General features: G+C 35.3%; 1 protein-coding gene across 1 annotated transcript in view; it reads left to right on the forward strand.

The window, feature by feature from the left end:
- The window catches only part of heca (hdc homolog, cell cycle regulator), a 75,911-nt gene that overhangs the window by 40,651 nt on the left and 11,289 nt on the right, over positions 1-23,971 (forward strand). Inside the window, exons 3-4 of the mRNA XM_081726828.1 lie at positions 12,130-12,318; positions 19,122-19,304. Of these exons, the coding sequence (XP_081582954.1) occupies positions 12,130-12,318; positions 19,122-19,304 (372 nt within the window). The remainder of the gene's footprint in view (positions 1-12,129; positions 12,319-19,121; positions 19,305-23,971) is intronic.

The following is a 23,971-nucleotide window of genomic DNA, read 5'->3' on the forward strand; positions in this document are numbered from 1 at the left end:
ATTGTCGGCGGGAGCTCACGTGGTTCGGATTCCACGTTAATCAGTAGGTCCATGTCTCATATAGCCTCGCTGCTGAACGGGACGCTAAACTAAAAATAAACTAATGGCTTCTAAAATTCCAACTTCTGTTACTTCCTTTGATAAGACGTGTTGTTTACACAAATTTAAATTAATAATAAGAGTGGGCACTGGTGAACGATCCCCTTTTTGTATCGTCTTTTCTCGAATTCCCCCAAAGAGCGAGTCGTTTCGAATCTAATCTCGTTTACAATGCGATAAGATAGTGAAACATGTCTCGCCTCGTGCGCATATCAAAAAAACTTAGAAAAAGTAGGGGATTATGAGCAAATACTGTATATTTGTAAATGAAGCAAATACCAGTATGTCATTAAAATGTTAGTTTAAATTAGTGGTGGGCACAAAAACCGGTTTCGGTTTTCTCCAAAACCGGTTTCGGTTTTCTCCAAAACCGGTTCGGTTTTTCGCTGGACCCGGTTTCGGTTTTCTTCAAAACCGGTTCCGGTTTTTCCAAAATTTGTTCTATTTCTGACCAGAATAGTGTTTTGTTGTTCTCCGGAAACCGATTCCGTTTCCACAGAAGTAATTTTGTGTGTTTTCCAAAAGTTTTCACCGAAACCACTTTCGGTGAAAACCGAACCGGTTTTGAAGAAAACCGAAATGTCATTTTTTCGTGTTTCGTTTTTTCTAGAAACCGGTTTCCGGTTTTTATAAAAAACGGTTTTGCCCATCCCTGGTTTAAATACGATAATATAATACAAAATTCTAGGAATTTTGCATAGATGGAAAAAGTGTATCGAAGAAATATGCGCAATTATGAACCAATACCGATGACTACCCAGAGCTGAGCTCTTCTTAAGGGATCCTGTAAAAATGTAAGCGTGAATAGTGTAGTGTTAAACAGCTATACTAATAATAAAATCATGGGCGGCGATTAGGGGGGCAGTTTCCCCCTCACTTTTTTGAAATACCCATTAATGTATATAGTTTCATTTGGAAATGTAGTTTTTGTATGTATTACTGGTTCATAGAAAAAATGACGCCATATAATATTTGCCGTTGCGTGAGTACGTATTGGTTATTTGTCTTCCCGTGGAGTTAAGAAAGCTACAGGAATTGAATTTTAATTGCAATTAATATTGCAATTACATATTTCTTTAAATGTCGTAGCACATGCTTGTAGTATTTATTGTCTTTCATTTTCTAAGAGTAATAACATACATTTAATTGCATATGTGGAATTAAATAAGTTATTCTGTTCATTAATCCCCAGTTTCAATGTAACTTCTACAAAACAAGCCTCATTATTCATTACTATGATTAATATTATTCTTTCTATTTATTTGCTTTGCAAACTTGTTATTAAATAATCTGATCACACAATTTTCCAGACAAAATTTTAAGATGTTCATGAGCAAGGAATCAAATCTTTTCTTGCATTTTCGTTCCTTAAGAATACAAAGGACTAGTGCCTACTTGCGTTGGTATTGTCAATTTACTTAATAAAATATGAAATACGATATACTGTATTTTAACTGAAAAAGATAGTATCCTATTAGTTATACAACCTTTCGTCAAGCAAAGTGTTAGAAGCAACCAGAGAAACTAACACTGATATGCAAATATTCAGATCATGTCTTGCCCCTCCCCACTTTTAACGTCCAATCGCCGCCACTGAATAAAATATTTATGAAATGTACAAATTAACAATGCAGTTCTGTTAATTTTATTTTTAAGAATTGCATTTTATAATCGCAGTAGAACAGATATCGATTGGATTAGCTTTCATTTAGAACAGTGGTCGCCAAACTTATGAAGCTTTTTAGCTACCTTGCCATATTTAAATCCTGCTGTGAGCTACTAGCCAAAAGAACTACCAACTTAAATAAAAAATCGTATATTTATTTATGGAAGAATCAAGGTTAGCCAAGCAAAGCGTTAACGCGATCTACCGAAAATGTCCTCGCAAGCTATTAGTAGCTTGCGATCGACGGTTTGGCGATCACTGATTAAAAAGTACATGCCATGTCTTAAATTCATTGAAAAAAAAAAAAAAAAACTCCAAATCCCCCTACCATATGATACTGTTAGTGCTCCTCCTTCCCCTCGTAATACGCTTCTGATAATTTGATATAGAAATAGGTAAGTGAAGAAGACCAGGGAACTTAACGATATTGAGTTTTTTTTTTTTTAATCAACAACTTGAAGACATAAGTAATGGGAAATCAACTGGCGTAGTGAACTAACTAATTACGGAGCTACTTAAGCTCACATACATAGTGAATTTCCGTCTGTGCTGTTTACTATATAAAATGGAAAATGTAGGCAAAGTGAGCGTGAAAGAGACTTTTCCATGAGGGTAAAGTAAAAAGCTGAAGTTCACCATTATTAAGCAGTAAAATTGATTGTCTGGTATTAGTTTCAGAATTGTTTTGCAAGTACCAACAGATAGAACTAGAGTAGTAATCACGGGAACATTCAGCTGCAGGAAAGCAAGAAGTAATAATGCAAGTTTCCTTTGTGAAGAATGAGTACTTCATATAATGAACTACTTAAATTTTCACCTCCGTTGCTTGGAATCCCTGGGTCGATCCCCGCGCGCGCCGCGTGGACTTTGTGGTGGACAAACGCCGTGCTTGTGGGTTTTCTTGGGGTTCTCCCGTTTCCTCCCACTTTCTTCATACCATCATTTCACTCATCTCTCATCATCACCTTTAGTCTAACCGGCATAACCGTAGGATGTAAAACTTAAAGATTTCATTTCATTTTCTACTTAAATTTTATGTAGTAGATATATTAACATATCTGAAAATAGATCAAAGCAAATATCAAACAAAAGCTTCACACTCAAGCCATTTGGTAGTTACGTACACGACACTGTAACCGGGCATTTAGCCTGTTGTGTTTCCCTTATGAAGTAAATAAACACACTTCCACAAAATTTTGCCAGGGAGGGGGCTAAATAAAAATCTGTATGGCTAACACTATTTACTGAAACACTGTTTACAAAAGGGCGTATTCTGCGCTAGTGTACATGTAATCGAAATGTAATTTCTCTGAGCTCTTGAGTGGGGCGGAGGGCTAATTCGAGTCAGCGGGTTAAGCGGGAGGGATTCACCTTTCACTGGAGTTATGCCTTAAAAAAACACTTCTAAGTTATTGATGAAGGAATATTGGGTAGGATGCACATTCCAATTCAGGTGTTTTCTCGTGATTTTTTATTATCCGCTTTGATCATTGTTCTTGTACCTGCATAGTGTTCACAAGGTAATTTGAAAGAGAGAGAGTGGCTACAGTTGTTGTGAATGCAATCCATAGCGGTCAGAAGTTTTATCTTGGCAACGAAAGTAATTTCGTACGTAACTTCAATGTACACACGGAAAAGAAAGTATTTGACAGTTCACAAATTTTCTTTTCCCAATAACTCGGGAACAAATGAATTAATTTGGATCTTTTTGTTATTATCCGTAGAATAGTTATAATGTGATAACTTGCCAAAATTGGTACTCTAATAGGTTAATTTCTTCGTGAGTTATCAGGAAAAGAGATTTTGTCAACTGAAGAATACTTTCTTTCGTGACTGTACATCAAATGTTTTGTGTTCTTTTAACTATGAGTGTACAATTACATGAAAATTTTGAAAGCCACTGTAATTTATTAAATTAAATGAGACATAGGAATAGAAGGTTTTGATATAACTATTTAAAAAATAAAAAACAATATTATTGATTAATAGCTCAGGGAAAACGATATAATGAAACTCTGCGCGCACTACCATTCTTTGTTCTTCACTGATTTCCAGTCAGCTACACTTCATCCCCAATGAAACTAACCTACCCTAAAACGCAGGAAAGTCTCTGCAACTAGAGAGAGGGTGAAAACCGATCGATACACTTCCCTTGTGGAGTGGTAAGTATAGGGGGAGAAGCGTGGAGCCAAGCGAATAGAAGTCTATGCCGTAAACCTTGTCGTGTTGGGGTAGCTACAGATTGATCACGCAAGCGCGAGAGTAAACGTCTTGAATGTAGCATATATAAAACACGCTACAAATCAGTGCATCTTTAACTTCGAATAAGTTATATTTCTAGTGTTCATACAATTTTTTAAAGAAATTTGCATTCTACAATTCATATAATGTAAACCCTGAATTCCACTCCCTGTCTTCTTCAATTGAGAGAATAATAAAGGAAAAACAAGGAATAACTTCAACTTAAATGCTGCCGAAGCCTTTTGAAAAGAAAAAATAAAAAGAAAAAAAAAACTGCTTGGACAGAAGTTTTTGTTGTGCAGGAAGGATATCACGCTAGGCCTGGAGTGCAGCCATGATATAAACACAACCTAAAATGCAGAATATTACAAAAGTAACTGTAAAATTGTTTGTGAAATACTGTAATAATGTGGCTTCATTAAAATTGATAATTCCATTATTGCGAACATACTTTTTTTTCTTTATTTCTTGATTGAAAATATTTATTGGTGGGTGTATGAGCGTGTCCCATTGAGAGGCCAAGTACGAGCTTCTTGCTTTAGTAATCAGAACAAATCATGTTATTCAGTGAATGTGAATAAGTTACATCATTTAGTGGAAGAGGTACTCAATTTTCATGGAATTTTATTTCTGAAAGACCAGTAGAAAAATGTACACTTTATCGTACAGCGGCTTCCCACTTACGGATTAGCAGCAGTAAAATACAATAAACAGGTGAAAGCGACATTATGACTCCAAGTACTGAATTGCATACAAAACAACAAAATAATTCCAAAAGATAAATTTGTTCAGACAAATGCACTTTCTGCAGACTGCAGATCACAAAACAGCTTTGAGAAACGATCGATTGATAACTTGAGAGCGAGCATCCTTTCGAATTATTGATGAACGCATGGAGATATAAAAAACTCTGTTGAGGAATTACTGTTCTTCGTCTTGAAAATGTTCAAAGCCAATTTAGTTCATTATGCCTAAAACATGAGGGTGAGTCATAAGTCTTGCCATATCCTGGTACACAATACAGCTGTATTTACTACAGTACAGTAGCAGCAGGTTAATATTCAAAGTATATCCCCTCGTGCAGGGGCGGATCCAGGACCGACTTCTGGGGGGCGGTGGGTTGTCATACTGCTACTTTTAAGGGCTCCAAACTCTGGGATGGGTTTTATTTATATATATAAAATAAGAAAGTTTTCTCTTCTGGGGGGGAAATTGCCCCCCCCCCCTGGATCCGCCCCTGCCCTCGTGTTCAACTATCTGTAGCCTCCACCCTATCAGTTCCGTGATTCTACATCTATATCATGTCCTGTTCTTAGAAGCAAAGAAATCAGTCGCTGCTGTTTCCTCCTGCGTGATTTCAGGAAGTACGCTATGGACCTAAACAATTGGTAATCCCAAGAGACAAGATCGAAACTATATACCAGGTTTGGTATCAGTTCGATGCCATCAATTTCCTGCATATTTTGTTGTATTTTTCGACCCGGGTGTGTTGTGCGTTATCCTGTTGCAGTAGGACATGTTTTCGGTTCACCAATACAGGATATTTTAGACATAGTGCAGCATAGATTCGCTTCAACTGCTTGGAATAGTCAACATTGATGGTGCAACCTTTAGGAACGAACTAAGTGAATTATCCTTATGTATATTTGTTTTACTGATTAGAACATCAAATACATGATTTACACATATAACACGAAGTTTGCTAAATGAAGATATAATGCACCATCATGCATTAATTGAGTACTTGGGACTTCGATGGCTCAATAGCAGCTTGCACTCGTTTGGTGCGTGGAGCCCCTGGTTCGATCCCAGTTCCCACTGTCTTCATTCCACTATTTCACTTATCGTCACTATCTCCCTTAGCCTCAGAGCATAATTGTGGCACATTAAAAAAAAAAAAAAAAAACTTCTTTGCAGAAGAAAGCATTTTTGTTTTACATTATAACAGAATTGATCTAGATAAAGCCAGGAAAGAACTCACAAAAAAGTTTATAAAAGTGAAATATATCAATGGATACACTAGTCAGATGATGCATCTCTACGGCATAATAATATGCAATAAGGAAGGTTGAACAAAGAACGTCTTCGACATATTTTAATGCGTTGTTAAGTCAGGAAACATTTTCGGTGTATTCAGTCGTAACTTAACACAGGTTATCATGTCAGAATAGTTAAAAATATATTCTGTGTGTTGATTCCGATTTTGTATCTTTTCAAGGGAAGAAAACATTCCATTTCAAATTGAAATTCAATTCCAGCGTATCTCATGGGGAGTCTTCTCCCATGTTAAGCTGTAAATCTACGTCCCATGTAGCCTCGCAGCTGAAAAGGACACTAAACTCAAATCAGATTTTTTTTAAAAATCCAGAATATAGCTACAAATCATAACAAAATGTGTTATAGCTGTCAATTTGAATGTCCAGTGAATCATTTCTTCAGTCATGGATTTCCTATTTTCTAAATAAAGTATATCGTGATAATTCAAGAACGGAAATGTTAGTTTGCGAAAGACTGAAGAATTGATAATAAACAGAAATTCATAGACTATTGTGATTTAATTTGTTGAAGATTTCTTAGAATTATGTTAGCAATAAGCAGCAAGCTATAAGTCATCCAGCTCTAAGCAATAAGACGTGTCGATTTAATTGAGATGCATTGTTTTTTCTTTGCAACACCTCCTGTTATTCTTCTCTGCAAAAGTAGCTGTTGGTACTTACCATTAATTAATAAATATGAGATATTTGTTAAAAAGGAAAAATTTGTTTATTTCAAATAAGAATTGAAATACAACACAACAGAATAGCTGACTAAGGTTGATTTCTTTATTGTTGGTTTACGAGCAGAAATAATATTGATTCTAGCAACAAATGTTTATAAAGTCATTAAATTTAGGCTAAAAATGGTGCATAAGAGCAGTGTTTTATCCGGATATATTAGGGAGAAATTCCGTCCATGTCCCAATCTAGAATTCCTCTCTCCGAATTTTGAACATATGGATTTTCGACGTAAATGATGAATATTTTCTTCCCGTTAGAGCTTTAGATTCCCCAGGGGGGCGACAAACCTAGAGAACCTAGAAAAAGTAATGTTATGCAAAAATTTGTAAAACCAGAAGCTTTTAGTTCTTCCAATTAAAGTACACAAATAGATGTGGAAAATGAAGAAAATCTTCCTGTGAAAAACGTTGACATTAGTTTTGCTACACATACTGCCTTTTAAGAAATGTCAACCAGTAACGGACTTGGATTCGCCCAAATTGCAGAAAATGTTTACAGAAATTTACTTTTAAAATTTTGGAGAAATCACTTTTCAATTATAAATTGACTAGAGCTCTTTCGTGTGTGGGTCATAATGTGTCTCCAGGGTCTGATGTTGGAGTGAATCACGTGAAGTCTGTCTTAGCTGAAATAGGTTTAAAAATTGGTTAACAAAGAGCAGATGTAATTGTAAGGCAGTTTAAAGAGTTTCGGTTGACTCGAAATTGCAGAAAAAATTCTGAGTCGGTATTCTGCAACTGGCCAGCGTTTGGATGACTAAATAATTTGGGCACTTTAGAAGGCAATGATTTAAAACATGTTGTTAAAATAATCTTGGTTTCTCTAATGAAGATTCAAATCTAGAAAGAGCATTTTCAGTCAATGCACAATGTATATCAGATTATTTAAAAGAACATACGTTGGTAGTACGCTGATTAGCAGCTTCGTGTAACAATCTTGAGAAATTATCTATAAAGAAATCCAGGATTCATGGTACACGAAATGCTCGTATTTGTTTTGGAGAAGCAACAAATCAATGACAAGAAGAGGAAGAGAAACGAAATGAAACTGAAGACAGGAAAATAAAGATGATTCTAAACAAGCTTGAAGCTAAGAAGACTAAAATAATGGAAGATATGCGCAATATTAATGAATGAATAAAACATTCGGAAAACTGTAATGAATTACGCACTACTACTAATTTTTTCTATAACCAAAATAACAATGTAGATGGGAAATAGAAAAAAGGGAAATGACATCACAATGACGTTCACTATCTTGAATTTTATGCAGTTGTCTTAAATGGAAACTATAGCATGTGATATATCATTTTAATAGTATTTTTTTGTAGAAATTAAATAGCACTGTTATTTTTGCTCCAGCACTAACCATTTAATACGTTCTAAAACAAAACAAAAAAAATTAATCTATTGCGCGTGACTTCGTACTTAAAGTTGCTTATACTATTATTCAATATTTTGTGCTCCGACATAAGGTCTTTTCATTTTCAGTTTTCAGTTTTAAATTTTTTATCATTTTTTAGTTTTTTTTCTTTCTTCAAGTGGAAGTTCGTTCTATGAATCCAAAGATGATAACAAAGCGATCATCGTGTGACTAACGCGTAACATTAAAACGGTATGATTTTACCTGTATCCAAGATAATTCATAAATATCTTCTGCTTTTCATTACGGTGTGCTCTTGTACAAATAACTGTACGATTCATTTCAATTTTTTTTTTTTTTTTCTGTTTTCCTTACCATTCGAAATGCACTGTTCATTTCAAAAGCGATGTAGGTATCAACGTAAGCAGCATAGTTTTTAATGGGATTAAATGTCTTTTACAGCGCGTTGCATTATATTTGCTGGCTCGTAATCATTCTCATTGTTCAAACTTTCATCATGTCGAAGGCGCACAGTTTTCTAGTGTAAACATTCTCATTAATGTACCCCTCTCCTCCAAATAAAAACAATCACGGTAAATTCTGTCTTCAATGTTAGCATGGTATGGCGTTTTTATCCCGTCACGTATGTAGTGCAATCTTCCAGGTCGCAGCAATGTGTTAGAAAAGTCTTCAACATTTACATATACCTCGCGGCGTATCTGTTTCGGCGAATGTGTGGGCTAAAAAGGGTTATGATTGCGAATAACATAACCACAGTTACTGAAAATTGTGACTCTACTTTCTCCATTGTAACTTTTGTTTTTCTTTTTGTAATGGTAATTATGGTGATGGACGAACCAATCTATATGGAACACTGTTTCGTCTCATCATAAATTGTGACTCAGAATGCCTATTCTTCAAAGCATGAATCGAATGAAACACTTCACCAATCCGAAAGACTGGAAGCGGCAACTTTCTTTTTCGTAGACCGTACTACATTGAAAACTGTATTCCTACTGGTAATTGACATAGGGTCTTCTCAAAACGACACAAAGGGTCAGCGCTGTAGCTTGTTTATGACTTCTTTCTTTGAACTGTAGTCTCGAACTCGTACTTACTAATTAGTATATACAAGGGCTGGATTAAAAGTAATGGCAACGGATTAAAAGTAATGGTGAATTCGTAGTTCGGAGCTGAGTTAATGCACAGAACACCTATTACATTCCTTCATTGTAACCGCCTCCCATCTCTTATCATAATCTTCCATGCGTATGGAAGGCGTCGTACACTGTCAGCGCGTCAATCTGTTAATGTCCGTCCATATGGCACGGATGGTGACTTCTCTTATGCTGTAGTGCTTCTCCTGAAGTAGTTGCTTCATTTTGGCGCGAAGATCGTCACGAAGTCCTGGGAAACCTTGTCGTGCACTGTACCACAGGCAATTGAATCTTGATCCACGCACGTTATTAGTCATTCTGAAACACATTGTTCTGGCGCTTTCACTTTCTTCCTTTACGGCACTGTTGCTGTTGGCTTGAATAACACAAAGCCGTTGCCACTCGCCATACTTCATCGCCTCATATTCCTTTATTTTATAATGCGGAGACACAGCTCTGACGTAAGAACAATATTGCCACTACTTTTTAGCCAACCTATATATATACGAAAAATGAACATATAATCATTCTTTCGTTCTAGTGCCTTGTCTTCTGTTTCTATCGTTTCTGTACCGTTATTGATACTGCCCCGTCTTTATCCTGGCGGCATTTCGGATGGGGTCTCAAAGAGGTAGTCTGGATGCTATATTGAAAATTCGTAGTTTGTCTTACATCAGATGAATATGTTAGAATTATGCAGTGACATAGAAGACACGTCCCATAACTACAGGGAAATGAAAAGTTTTGCATAATTATGGACAGCTCTGTATGTTTCAAAACCGCTTAAGTAATTTTTTTTTTATTATTATTAATAGGGACACACTTTTATTGTTAGGAATGATTTTATTAAATATAGTAGTTCCACGGAAATATTAAAAAAATTATTGGCTGCCTATGAGGACCTTACCAGAGCAGTGAAAAAGTCCCCGGAATGTTGCTGTAATTTTGGCATTTATGATGCAGTCATAATAAATCTTGTACAGTACAGTCCTTAGCTTGCCTAATTATGAATTTGATAAGTGTGAACAGGTGATAACAAACAGTGTACGAGATGTATAGCTGAACAGAGAAGGGTGTGGTGATCAGTTAGCATAATGTCGTAGTTCAAGCAATGCGCAAACATGAAGTTCATGTGCAAATTGGGGGAAATCAATTCCTTCAGAGACTCTGATAGCCTTAAAACAATTTACAGTGATAATGCTTTAAGAAAAAAAAAAAAAAAAAAACCGGCTCGAACGGCAGGGTTGGCTGAAACCAAGTAGCGATTCGAGGTGTCCCTTTAAGCGAAAGTCTTCTCTGTGATAACCTTTGTATTTCATAAGGATGTTAAGCTTAAACATACGAAACGAAACCAGATTATATATTTCTACTGGCCTGAATGCCTGTTGTTTTATAAAGAAGCCAAGATTGCTTAAATATATTGATAGAAATTTGCAAAATTTATCAACTGCCTTCGTAGCTTCCAACATCAGCTTGGATTCGACTTTGTTTTAATGTTATTGAATGATACCTACATACCAAATTTGTAATTTTTGACCTTAAAATTGTACATACAAATACATTTAAAGTAATAACAGCATTTTCCCAATGGCTAAGGCGGATTTATATGTAATTCTGTGTAATGTTTTTACTTGTGTAACTGTTTATTTTTTGTCCTTCTGAAATGACTCTTGACAATTATATTAACAAGTAGGCCTATATAAGGATCAGTACAACGTATTTTTATCAGGAGTCTTTCGTGAGTGAGTCGGCAATCGCATTTGTGACCAATTAGTCCCGGTTTCGTGTCGAAATAAACAGTTTCTCTTGGATGTAAGCCGAAAAGCTGTTTTTATTCCGCTTTACGCTTATGTGACCCCTTCCAGCATAACCTTGTTGTTACATAATAACACCAAAATGATACAAACTAATTTCTGTCCATATCTAATACTAATACAGAGAGTAAATTATTTAAACCAAAAAAGCGGGTTTAAACCAAAAAAACCGGGTTTAAACAAAAAACTTTTTTTTTTTTTCAATAAAAACTATGGTTTTTGCCAATCCTGCCCAACGGTACCTGTTTCGCTACGGTAGAAGACGATCAAAATCAACGTGACGGCTGAACTTCGGGAGATACCAAAGAGGACTTTCTATGTTTCCAGCAATGGCAGGAACAGTGCAGTAAGTGTAAGTTATCAGATGTCTGCTTTGAAGGCGATTAAGTAAATGTGTACTTATATTGTGGGAATAAAGAGCTGCAACAAAATTCCGGGAACTGTTTGACTGCACTGGTTTAATCATGTTCAGAAAAAAAAAAAGAAAAAAATCACCCACCTTTCTTAAAGAAACTTTATATTCTGATAGTTAAAAGTACAATAAAGAAATGAAATGAAGAAATGAACGCATCAAAACGTTCTAGTTAAGGAAAAGTTTTTAACAGTCGTTGATTGTTTTCCATCAAATATGCACCTATCTTGTAAGTGTTGTATTTATATGTCCACCAGAATATTTAGTAAATATAAGGAGGTATAAAGTTTTTTTCTTCCTACTTTAATTCGTGTGTCAGGCCACTTTTTTTAAAGCAGTCCTGGAAATTGATTCATTTCCAACAACTGTGTACCTGTTCGTTTTGTTTCCACATATGCTAATAGCATTATTTATTAACTTTGAAACTGTTTACTCATTTTATCACAGTTGAATGATGACTTCTGTTAGTAACCTTCAGTCTTGTGTTGTTAATTTTTACTAACAAATTGATTTCAAAATGTATTCCTTTACGTCTGATTTAAGATTAAGTGATAATAATTTGTTATATGATATAGAAAATCTTTTGTACTTTTTGTTGCAGATGGAAGATGAGGGCAATCATGGAAATGATGACACACGATGCTTTATTCTGTCAACCCTGGCAGCACAGCAAACTTCCAGAGTAGCTTGTGTTGTTTGTCATGCCCCAATGTTGGTCTTCGATCGCTATCCACTGGTTGATGGAACTTTCTTCCTTAGCCCACGTCAGCACAGTAAATGCTGCATAGAGGTATGTAAAATATTGTTTATCCGCATCATAACAATATAAACTCTTTAACTATGGTATTTAGTAATATGTTACTTTCATAACAGATAAAATCTATATTCATAGTTGTAAAATAAATACTCATGTTGTTGACTTCATGAAATGTGTTTCCTTGTGATTTACATTAGTTACATCAAACATTTTCATACCATAGGGAACAATGTACGTAATAGAGCTAGGAATTTTAAGTGCGGAATTTTGGTAAGGAAGATGCATTTCTGTTTTTGTTGTTTGTGTAAAGCAAATTTTGAATCTAAATATTCATACAGACAGTAACACAACTAAGTCACAAATTCAGACAACTGATAAAACAGATAACATTCATTTTGAATGATTTTTCAGTGAGGCTATATCTTCGATCACTAAGTAAATATTTGTGTTTAGAAAAAGAACCTTCAACGTCAACAGACACTAGTACTTCATGTTTTGTTTGTAGTCAGTCGGGAATTTAAATTCTCGTTTGTTGCAACATTCTCAACATGAGTGTTTTTGGCTCTATCAACATGAGCTGTGCTTTCCAATACCCTCCTGTGCTTCCTTCACATCCATCCATTTGTACATCTTTCTCAGGACCCTACTCCAATGTTGTAATGCTAGTTATTAGGAAAGAGTAACCATGATACTGAAAATGAGTTGAGTTGATTTTAGTTTAGCGTCCCTTTCAGCAGCGAGGCTATATGAGACGTGGACCTACTGATTAACGTGGAATCCGAACCACATGAGCTCCCGCCGGGAATTGAACCCGGGTCTCCCACGCCAAAGGCGCATACGCTAACCGCTTAGCCACGGAGGAGCTCATGATACTGAAAAGTTCATTTTTCAACTCCTATTTACTGCTTGTTTTTTGTACATTGTACCTCAGAACACTAAATGAAATCTTTAGTGTTACGTCCCACGGTTATGCCGGTTAGGCTAAAGGAGACGGTGATGATGAGTGATGAATGAAATGGTGGAATGAAGAAAGTGGGAGGAAACGGGAGAACCCCGAGGAAACCCACGCACACGGTGTTTGTCCACCACAAAGTTTACTTGGCGGGGGCTGGGATCGAACCCGGGACCCCAAGCACCAGAGGTGAACGCTCTACCACTGAGCCACCGCGGCCCCCTGACTGATAACTAAAGTACAAAAAACTGAATATATGTTAATTACAAGGAAAGAGAAACAAAATAAAAACATCATAATTAAAGGGAAATGATTTGAAGCACTTAGAAAGTTCCAAGAACGAATACAAGCACGAAGTAGAGCATACTATGCAAACTTATGGTTGTTGAATGGCAGATGGATAGATAGAAGAACGAAAATTGAGCTATACAAAACATTGATTAGACCAATTGTTACATATGAAAGTGAAACTTGGGTGCTAAGAAGGAAGGAAGAAGATACACTAAAGAAATTTGAAAGAAAAATCGTACGGAAGATCTATGGTCAAGTAAGATGAGGAAACCAGTGGATGGTAAAAAATAATAAAGAAATAGACACTATACAAGAGACACAGCATATTGTAAGATTTATTGAATCACAGAGACTAAGATGGTTCGAATACCTAGAAAGAATGGAAGGTAATAGAATGCCAAAAGGAGTGTTTAACGAAAAGATATACTCTAACGGGACGTCCCAAAATAAGATGGAAAGAAAATGTAGGGCAAGATCTGAAGGTGATGAAGATAAGAGGCTTGAAAGAAATACATAGTCAAGTTTTGAGGGTGGCTGTACTTCCAACCATAAAAGCGAGCAACGTCAAGAGCGGTATCGTGAAGCATGAGTCATTGCTGGATGAGCTGAAGAAGTGTAAAGGTGTCAGTTGTAAGTGTTCAGGATGGAATGGGGCGAATATGAAAATCGTATGGCCGTGAAAGCGTTGCGCAAGGTAGGCAAATCACCAGAGGGGAGATCTTCAAAACCCTTCAGAAACTACAAATTAGTAAAAAAAAAAAAAAAAAAAAAAAAAAAAAGTTTACCATACTATCCAGCGCTTTGTTGATACTGAAACTGTGAAAGATTGCCCACTGCAAAGAAGACCACACAGGGTTCCTACTTGTCAGGGAAGTCAGGGGAAGTGGTGCGGGTCAGGGAAACTCAGGGAAAAAGACTGGAAATCAGGGAAAGTCAGGGAAATTTTATAAAATATATTTTTCCTTACATTAATTGTACACCAATTTCAGCTTAGCCTACCATTAATGATCACAGTATGGAACGTTATTCAGATTTTTATGGGTGGGAAGTTGAATGTACGTATGAGCAATTGATTATTATTTGTCTCTGTGGAATAAATGTTCTCATATATAAATATTCAGCGTTATTTACTCCTTATTTACATGTCAACGTCATCCGACACTTGTCATGGGAGTTAGGGAATTTCTTGCCAATCGTCAGGGAGAAGTCAGGGAAATAGATTTCTCCAGATCAGTAGGAACCCTGATACAGTACGAACACCGGAACTTGTGAAAGCAGTTGTAGTGTGTGTCCGACGAATCCAGCTAGGAAACAGTCAGTCATAGCTCGTGAGCTAAAGATATCGAAAATGTTTGTTTCGCATGTTAAGCAGTGACCTGGGACTCCATACTTACAACGCAAAGGACATCTTCTGACAAATGAACTGAAGCGCCAGGGGCTCCTAAAAGCAAAGCGCTTACTTAAGCATTACGCGGCAAATTGATATCGTCGAATTCTTTTCACTGGTGAAAAGATTTTCAGTGTTCCCCTAGAAAGGAGATCTTTAATGCCAAAATGACAGGATATATGTCACATCCTCTAAGAGAAGCTGATAAAAGGGCTCCGGGGATCCAGAGGGATCAACATTCTGCCTCAGTCATGGTGTAGTGGGGTGTGAGCTATGAGAGCACAACGGAGCTTAATTTTTGTGAAAAGGAGGTGAAAACATCATCCGAAGTGTGTCAGGAGACACTGCTTGAGAGACTAATCAAGAATCTCACCAACACCCTCTTCCATGGACAGAATTGGAGCTTCCAACATGACTCAGTCCCAGCTCACAAGGCACGAACATCCCAGCAGTGGCTAAGGCCAAATGCTTGGACTCTTTCCTCTTCAGATTGGCCTTCTGCAAGTCAGAACCTAAACCCTTTGGACTACAAATTATGATCCAAGCTTCAGGAGATGGCTTGTAAGAAGAGGCATCCCAATATTGAAAGTTCAAAGCGGTCTCTTCGGAAGGCAGGCAGCTGCAGATTTTTCAGTTGATATATTGCGTTGTGCAATTGATGAGTGGCCACAAAAACTTCAGGACTATGTGCATGCTAATGGTGGCCATTTTGAATAATTATTTTGATTTTGGTTCATAATGCATCCATGTAATTCTTGTTATTAGAATATTAAAATATCTCTAACCATTTTGTGCCAATGTACTTAAAACTTTGGGACAGTATTTATGGTAAGACTAAGTAGTTAAAGATCGAGAAGCTTGGAGACGTGTGGTGAAGGAGGCCAGAGCTCACTCTGAGCAGGAGTGTCAGTTGGTAAGGCACGATTTCAATGAAAAACAATAGGACGCAGAAAAAAAAATGTTTATAGGTTTATGCTATGAATTAACTATTTTGCAGAGGTTGAATCAAAGGAGAGAAAGAGGACACTGCTAAAATTTGATATTATCTCTGGTTATCTATCTTCCGAAAAGTAAGCTGAAATCTTGGATTTCCAAAGCCTATTGCAGTGTTTTATTTCCATATACTAGAAAAAGTATCTCACATTGTCTCTTTGTTGTCAGTTTCACGCGTAGTCTCCAGTAATATGGTTCGTAGTCCATAGCAGATATGCTGTTGAGAACGAAGAGACACCTAAGGGGAACTTCGGGTTTTGGAGGTGAGATATATCAAAACTATATGTGCGATCAAAACAGAACCCTTCTATCATAAAGGAAAAGCTATAATTATTTTCGGCAAATGTATATATAAAACTCACTTGCAATGTGATACTGCTTAAATAAAGCTCATATATATATATACACACACCACAAACTATGTTCTAGGTTTTATATTTCGATGAAAGTATCGTTTGAGTACAGAAAGCATCCTGTCAGTTCCTAACTCGGTCATCGTTAGCCATTTTGATATTATCTCACAAGTATGTATAATTAAATGACACATACTGAATTAAATTTAAAATTGTACTACAAGATGGTTACTTATCTCACTAATACAGATTAATGTAGTAAAATATTTTAAAATGTGTGGTACTATTATGAACATTATAATTGAATTGGTGAGTGAAAGAATAGCACAAGTCCAAAATAGCAAAATAGCACTTCATAAATATTTCAATTAAATAGTTATATTGTTCTGTAGTACGCAATAAGTTCATTGAAATTATCTACCTACTTGAAAACCGTTACAGCTATCCATAGTACAAAGTCTACAGAGTTCTTTGCATTCAACAATCATTTTTAATGTTTGTGCGGGGTTGGTTGTGGAAAGAGAAACACCAAAATTCATGTTTTTCAAATCATATGCATGAGTGCGGTGGGAAGATTTTTTTTTTTTTTTTAAATTATCAGCTTACCTGGAATGAACGGTAGATACTAACTTTCAAGTGGTTGAATCGTTTTCTCGTGATGCGATCACAAACAAGATCATTATCATTTCTTGAATCTGGATAAATAAATATAAAAATCGACCTTTTTCCCTTGTTGGAAGACGTGTCAGTTTATGTTTAATGACTTTAATCTAGAGAAAAAGCTACTAGAAATTTCCTTTTAAAAGCGATATTTTCGAAAATTCTGGGACACGTGACTATTTATATTTAATCCTCTGCATTCATTTTTATGCCACAAAAAGAGATTATTATTATTATTCCCGGAAATTTTGACTATAAACTGTTCCAAGTTCTAACAGCTGCAAACACTTGTCAGCTATTGTGGAAACAAACGAGTAAAAAAGTCAATCGAGACAAGACATCCGATTGCAAACGGTGGAAAATTTCAGTGTTGGCTGAGTCGCAAATGGTTAATGATAAGTTTTTATACCGAGAGTCATGGCCACTGAAGATACTTGATTTAACATTTAAGTCAAAGTAACATAATAAAAACCAGTTCGAGATATGTGAATACTATATTTAAAAAATATTTCAAACGGTTCAGCTGTTTTCTCGCGATGCAGTCACAAACAAAATCATTTTTATTTATGAGATTTACTCTATTTACTCCATACTTACTCCTGTATTACTGTATACTGCATTAGCGGTGAGTAAATCTACATTTGTGTAACCCCTCTGTAACGAACACCTCTCATTTAATAATCATGTCTCATCGGTGTCTGTTATTCAGAAGTTTCACTGTATTTATGTTGAGATAAGGCGGAAGACCATTTCCAACGTGAACTTATAAAATAATAATCATTATACATAAAGTACAAGACATATAGCGTAATAAGTGATTTAATTAATTTTAAGAAGAGGAAAAATATGCTTAGCAGTTATTTCACTGGATATATTAATGTAACACTTCGAAAAAAAGAGATCTTCACAGTTCATGTTCACCAGATAATTTAACTAAGATAGATTCAATGGGTAAGATTTCTTTTAATTTGGGTTTATTTTACGGTTATATCCATTCACTTTGTACCCGACAATTTTTTCACGCTTCTAGTGTCTAGAGTATTTGTGGTCCTGTGTTACTTGAAGTGCTCCTCCTCCTCCTCCTTTAGATTATTATTATTATTATTATTATTATTATTATTATTATTATTATTATTATTATTATTATTATTATTATTATTATTATTATTATTATTACCCCAGGAACTTTTACATGTATTGTTATGGTGAGTTTTTGGCACGCGAGGTTGTGGTACATGATGTTTTCGGTGGCGAGAGCTTGGCATGCCGAATTTTAGGCGGCGATGTTTCGGCTGCCATATTTTGTCCTCATACCGAATGAACTCGTCCGACATTCGTCATAGGCGCGTGTCAAAATATTGTGTGAACTGAAAGAGTATGTTTCATATTTTCTCGCTGGGACGAGGGGCAATTTTCAGAAAACCCACACACAGTGTTCATGAACCTCAAAACTCATTTTGCACAAGCGAACCCGGGACTCCACACTGAGGTGATCACTCAACTACTGAGGCACCACGGTCCATAAATACAAAGAAGGCAGGATGTTGATTATTCCAGTACAGTGATCACGTTCATGTATTGTGCTGTAACATGTATTTTATGCCAGTAGTTTCTAACACGTAATTGTGCTGTTCCCACATACAAATGACAAATGTGTTAGAGAGAGTAATAAATAAGACAATACTAAATTTGATAATATCACACCTTCGTTAGTGTGATCTACAGGTGTCTTTTACATTTAAGAACTAAACATTTCCGGAAGTAGATTCATTGTCACTTTTTCACCTTCACCGTTGCGATGTTCATCCAGGTAAAATTTCGGTACTGTCTTGAATCATCTTGTATTTTGAAACGAACACATTGCAGTGGGTAAAATTTGTATCTCAAATAACAGAGAATTTAGAATAACCATGCCTCCTAAACAAGTTGTTGAGGAGACTGAGAATAAATATCCTCCACATTTAGTATCAAAGTGTTTTGCATACATACAGTATATATGTAACATATAAAATAACTAACAATGACATACAGTCAGACTCCTTCTCTTCCTTTCATTTTTACTTAATTTCATTATTTCTTATCGTATTAGTGTACTTGTGTTCTAAATATAATTACATTTTATTTTGACAGTGTGTTATTTGTCAACGGAAAGATTTCCGATTAATTATTATGATCAGTTTGATCTACGTTTCATTCGCAGGTAAGGATCGAGGGCAGAGCTCAGTTTTTGTCAGCTGTCTGCATGAGCTGTCTAGAAGGATGGGGTGGTCCTCTAAAATGTGAAAACTGTTCTACAGCTTGGGATGGCTCTTCTCTTGTGCTTGGTACCATGTACTCTTATGATATTTTTGCAGCCATGCCCTGCTGCTCAGAAAGACTAAAGGTACGTGTTTTTTAAATCATCATTGGACCTGATCTTCTTTTAATTGGGAAAAGTTTCACTCTGAGTGGTAATATTTACCGTCGAATAATTCATCTTACATATATTTGATTTTCCACAATTTAAACATTAGAGATACAACAATTAGTAATTACTTTTGGTAATTTTGACAGTGATTGAATGATACTAGATTAGGATCCAATTTTTCATATGTACACCCTTGTCCAAAATTATTGTCGCATGTCTATAAATATGTTGTTGTCGGAATATAATTTGATAACGAATTCGCCCTGTATTTCTTATAATGTTAGTATGTGTATAATCGGCAAAGACGTGTTTGTGGTAAATTTCATGTTAAAAGAGCAATAAATAAGAACAAGACAACGAAAATCACTTTCTTGTCCATTTAGCAACATTTTGTTTTACTTATTCTAATTTTCGTATTTATAATTCTTCTCCTGTGAAAGTTACCACAAATAAACTTTCCCGATTATACACATAGTATCAGTATTAAAAGTACCCTGCAAAATGATTATCAAATTATATTCTTACAAGAAGACAGTTATAGATATGCGACAATCATTTTGGACATGAGTGTACATTGTGGCAATATTTTGCTGGTATATCAATCTGATATACTGATGTATATGTAAAAATTATATTAATTGACTGGATACTAAATGACGGAGCTATATCGATTCATTTCAGGTCGTTTCTTAAAGAAATTCTAAACTCAAGTATTGAAACAGTAATCTTTCAACTGTCAAGTAGTTTAATTATGCAGAAGTGTGATCACTTAATCAGAATAAAAGCTGTGCGCAACTAATGTAAATTCTGTGATTTTTTTCAATTAAAATAGTTTAAAGAAAAAAATAAAACACTATGGTTATTTTTATGTATGGTTATTTATCCCTTATACTAGCAGCTGTAACGTTTTCACCTGCAGTATGTCTGGGTTTAATGTGTGTCTAAGAGAACCTGAAAAACATTAGAATTTTGATTACTATGGATTTTTCAAAATACTCTTTCCGTTAATTTACCTGGTTCACTTTTTAAAGATCACGTTATGAATATTTAAAGTAAATATATTTGAACTAGTACATTCAAAGGCTCTTATGAGTCACTTGAAGTAATTGTATAAGTTAATTTTATATTAAAATTAATAAGATCATTTTTGACTACTAAAAAGCTCACGTTATTGCCTAGTTGTAAAATGACTTAAGAAAATACCAAAGGCCTTTAGTATGATCTTATAGTTACTAAGGAGAGAGAGAGAAAAAAAGCTTCAAGTTAGTCCTTTCAAAACATTTTGTTTCATGGCGCTTCAGAACTTCTGTTTTATATTGGGAGAAATGTTGGTCTTGCTGTTGAAACTATACAACGACATCATCCATAATGGATTATCATCCCTAAAGATATGTTCTCGGAGATACTGCTTCAGTTTTGAAACTAAGTAGAAACAAGTCGGATAATCAAGCTGTTCAAAGGCAACGGCATGAACGGCAACTATCACAACACAACCACTGAACGGAAGACTTGTCCTAATATAGCATCACTCCACATGTCTTAAATTTCTTTCACTTATTCTTAAATTGCAGTTTTCAATGCTGGCATTTAGATGAGCGTATGCTGACCCGTAATTTTGGTTCCATGTTCCACAAATCTTTTGCTTGACAAATAGTACCATTAACAATTTTTTTTTTTTTTTTTCATCCCAGGATTCTTATTGACATTAATAGCCATAATTCCACGAGGACGCGATATATCTCTAGGAAGTATATGTTAATAGTTTAAAAGTTACTGTAGTTAGTGTTGCATCACTTTTTAGATACACAGTAGAACATAGAGACAAAGGCTAATCTTAAAATCAATGTCATTTTTGATTTGGACCCCAAAACATATGAAGAATGCTACTTTTCCTGTACGTATTTCGAGAAAGAAAGAAAAAAAATAAGCAGTGATAATCTGCCCTCAGTATGTTCTTGATATCTCAGAATGTAGTTGCCATAATTTCTAGCCAGAAATTTCGAAGTTTTTTGGAGTGGAGAGTTCTACAAAGAAAGATTTAAAAACGTGATCTGCTTGACACAGGTCTAAAAGTTTCGTACAATATTTCACTCTGATGTACTTTTCGATTAATAATTAGATTTTCGGATACTCTGTTGTTCAAACTTTTTTCATATTTGTGTTTTCGTTAATACTTTATTCCTCATGAGTATTGATAACTATGTAGACCCCACATGTGGCTCCGTCACAACCATGATACGAAACTTGCTAGTATCTTCGTGAGTGATCACTGTTACTGCGGGTATAGTGTCAGTATTATAGTGGACCGGTTTATTTGAAAGAAAAGATAATCAATTCGTGGTAAATGTTCGTACTGCACTAATTAGGCACGAAATACAGCAAAAACTCAGTAAACGTCGTGGCTTGATTGAAAACCTTCACATATAAAATATAATTTATATTACATAAGAATAGGCAAGCGTAGCAATAGGCATCTACATAAGAATAGAATAGGCAACAAAATTGTAGTGTTCATCTGCGTATCTGAAAGTTTCGTTATAAACTAGAAAATGTAAGTACGGAAGGATAGTGTGGCGTAACACAATGTATGTAGCAAGATAAAAATCAATCAAGTTTTTACCTGTACCTTCTTACTGGATCACCCTGAATATGGAACCTAAACATAGGAAATTTTGCATATACACAACTTGCAAACACTGTGTGAAGACCTGCATAGAAGAAATTCTTAAGTTAACACTGCTAAGATAGAAGAAAAATTGTTTATATTAAATAATAGGATCACCCATGATAATGATACATGTAATGCCTGCCCGTACTGTTCCATTTCAACGTTATAAATTCCTGTGTGTACAGAGATACAGTGAAGAAAATATACTTCCTCGGTTTTATTTTGAAAAAGCTTTGCATAACGTAGCAGAAAGCTATAAATAATTCGTATAGAAATCTAGAGACTTAGTAGAACGAAACTCATCAATGCTAATCAGGACTCAGTAACGCTAAAAGGAACTGTAAAATTGTGTCGACAGGTTTTTGTCCACTCCTCTGTCTTTAGATGGTGCACATCTTAAAGATGTAATCATGCCGCAAGGAGTTGTATCACAATATAGTATCCCAGCAAATTTATCTGCACGGTGTTTTCTTTCCAACAGCATAATGTGCTTAGTGGTGTTAATCGTTCATAAACGCAAGCTCGAGATCAGTAGTATCACGGAAGAGCTACTGATGGGTATAGGTTACTTCATATCAGTAACCAGTACTGGTTATACTCGGTAGTAGTGTATTCCATTATCAGGAACTCTATTTGTATCTCTAACATGATTCCTTGAGACGAAAACATCTCACTGATCTATCAACCATTTTTAGTAATGCTTCCTAATAAAGTTTTTTTCTTATCAGAAAATTGTGCCTTCATTCTACTCTCAGTCGTATCTGTAGCATCACTGTAAATAGTGCTTCTTCTGGGCGTGTTATGTAGAATAGGATATACACCTTTGTGTAGTCTTCTGAATACAATAAACAATATCCTTCATCCATGCTCCAGTCTAGCTAGCTACTAATTTTTCCTGTTGCCTGGTATCAATCCATCTGTAATACTATGATATAGTTGTCTTTATTGGGTGCTACTTCTGTGAACGACCATCATCTATCCTACTAATTACGTAGTATATTCGCCAGTCTAAGAACCGCCATGCGTGTGATTAAAAATATTGTCTACGTACCAGAGTCTTCGAACTGATCACATTTTGCTTTTTCAAACTTCCTTGTTATTCAGCCAGTTGCGTTCTAATGATCATGGCGTTTCTAGCACAGTCGAAATGCGTAGTAAATGTGTTCATTATTGTGTAGTTCTATCTAACCAGTACAGTAAATGTCCAGTTTGCCTTCAAATATCCCACGATATGCGTATTTTACAGTATGAACTATTACAAATCTAAGCGAAATTTGATATTTGCTTTTATATGTTGTGCGTGAACAAATAGGTAGTTCCTTTCCACATTTAAAAATAAAGTATTTGGTCACGTCAGATCTAATGATCATTTCAGTTTCATTATCAACTAAATCATTAATACATCTTTTACCTTTACGATTCCTTGATAAGAAAGAAATTGTAATGGCTGTTATTATTCGGATGAATAGGTAACGCCTTTCCTTACTCCACAATTTTATTTAAAATTGTATATTTTAACAACTTACTGGTCAATAGTAGTACTTTACTTAGCTACATAATATTATTGGAGGCAACTGAGAATATTATTTTGCGATGCTGGAATATAAAAATAAGTCGTACGAAATAAATACTTTCTTAGATGTAATAATTCATAATAATACATTCACATTAGTTCATAGGAATTGTATATTATGTAAGGAATGAAAGAAATATTCTTTTTATTTTTTATTTATTTATTTATTTATTTATTTATTTATTTATTTATTTATTTATTACCATATTCTCTAAATGTACGGTTTCAATAAAATTCAAAGAATGAAAAAGAGAGCAAGTCCGTTGGTTGCTGAACTCGTGCCTTCGGGATTACGTTCCGGTGTAGTAAACAATACCCTACTGTTGCCGACTTTATAAACTAGATACGTGTTTTATTCTTGGGGTAGGTGCTTAGCTACTTAGAGCACGGGCTGGGTCAAAA

This window comes from Thermobia domestica, chromosome 1, assembly GCF_964235325.1.
Source record: "Thermobia domestica chromosome 1, izTheDome1.hap1.1, whole genome shotgun sequence".
Classification (NCBI taxonomy): domain Eukaryota; kingdom Metazoa; phylum Arthropoda; class Insecta; order Zygentoma; family Lepismatidae; genus Thermobia; species Thermobia domestica.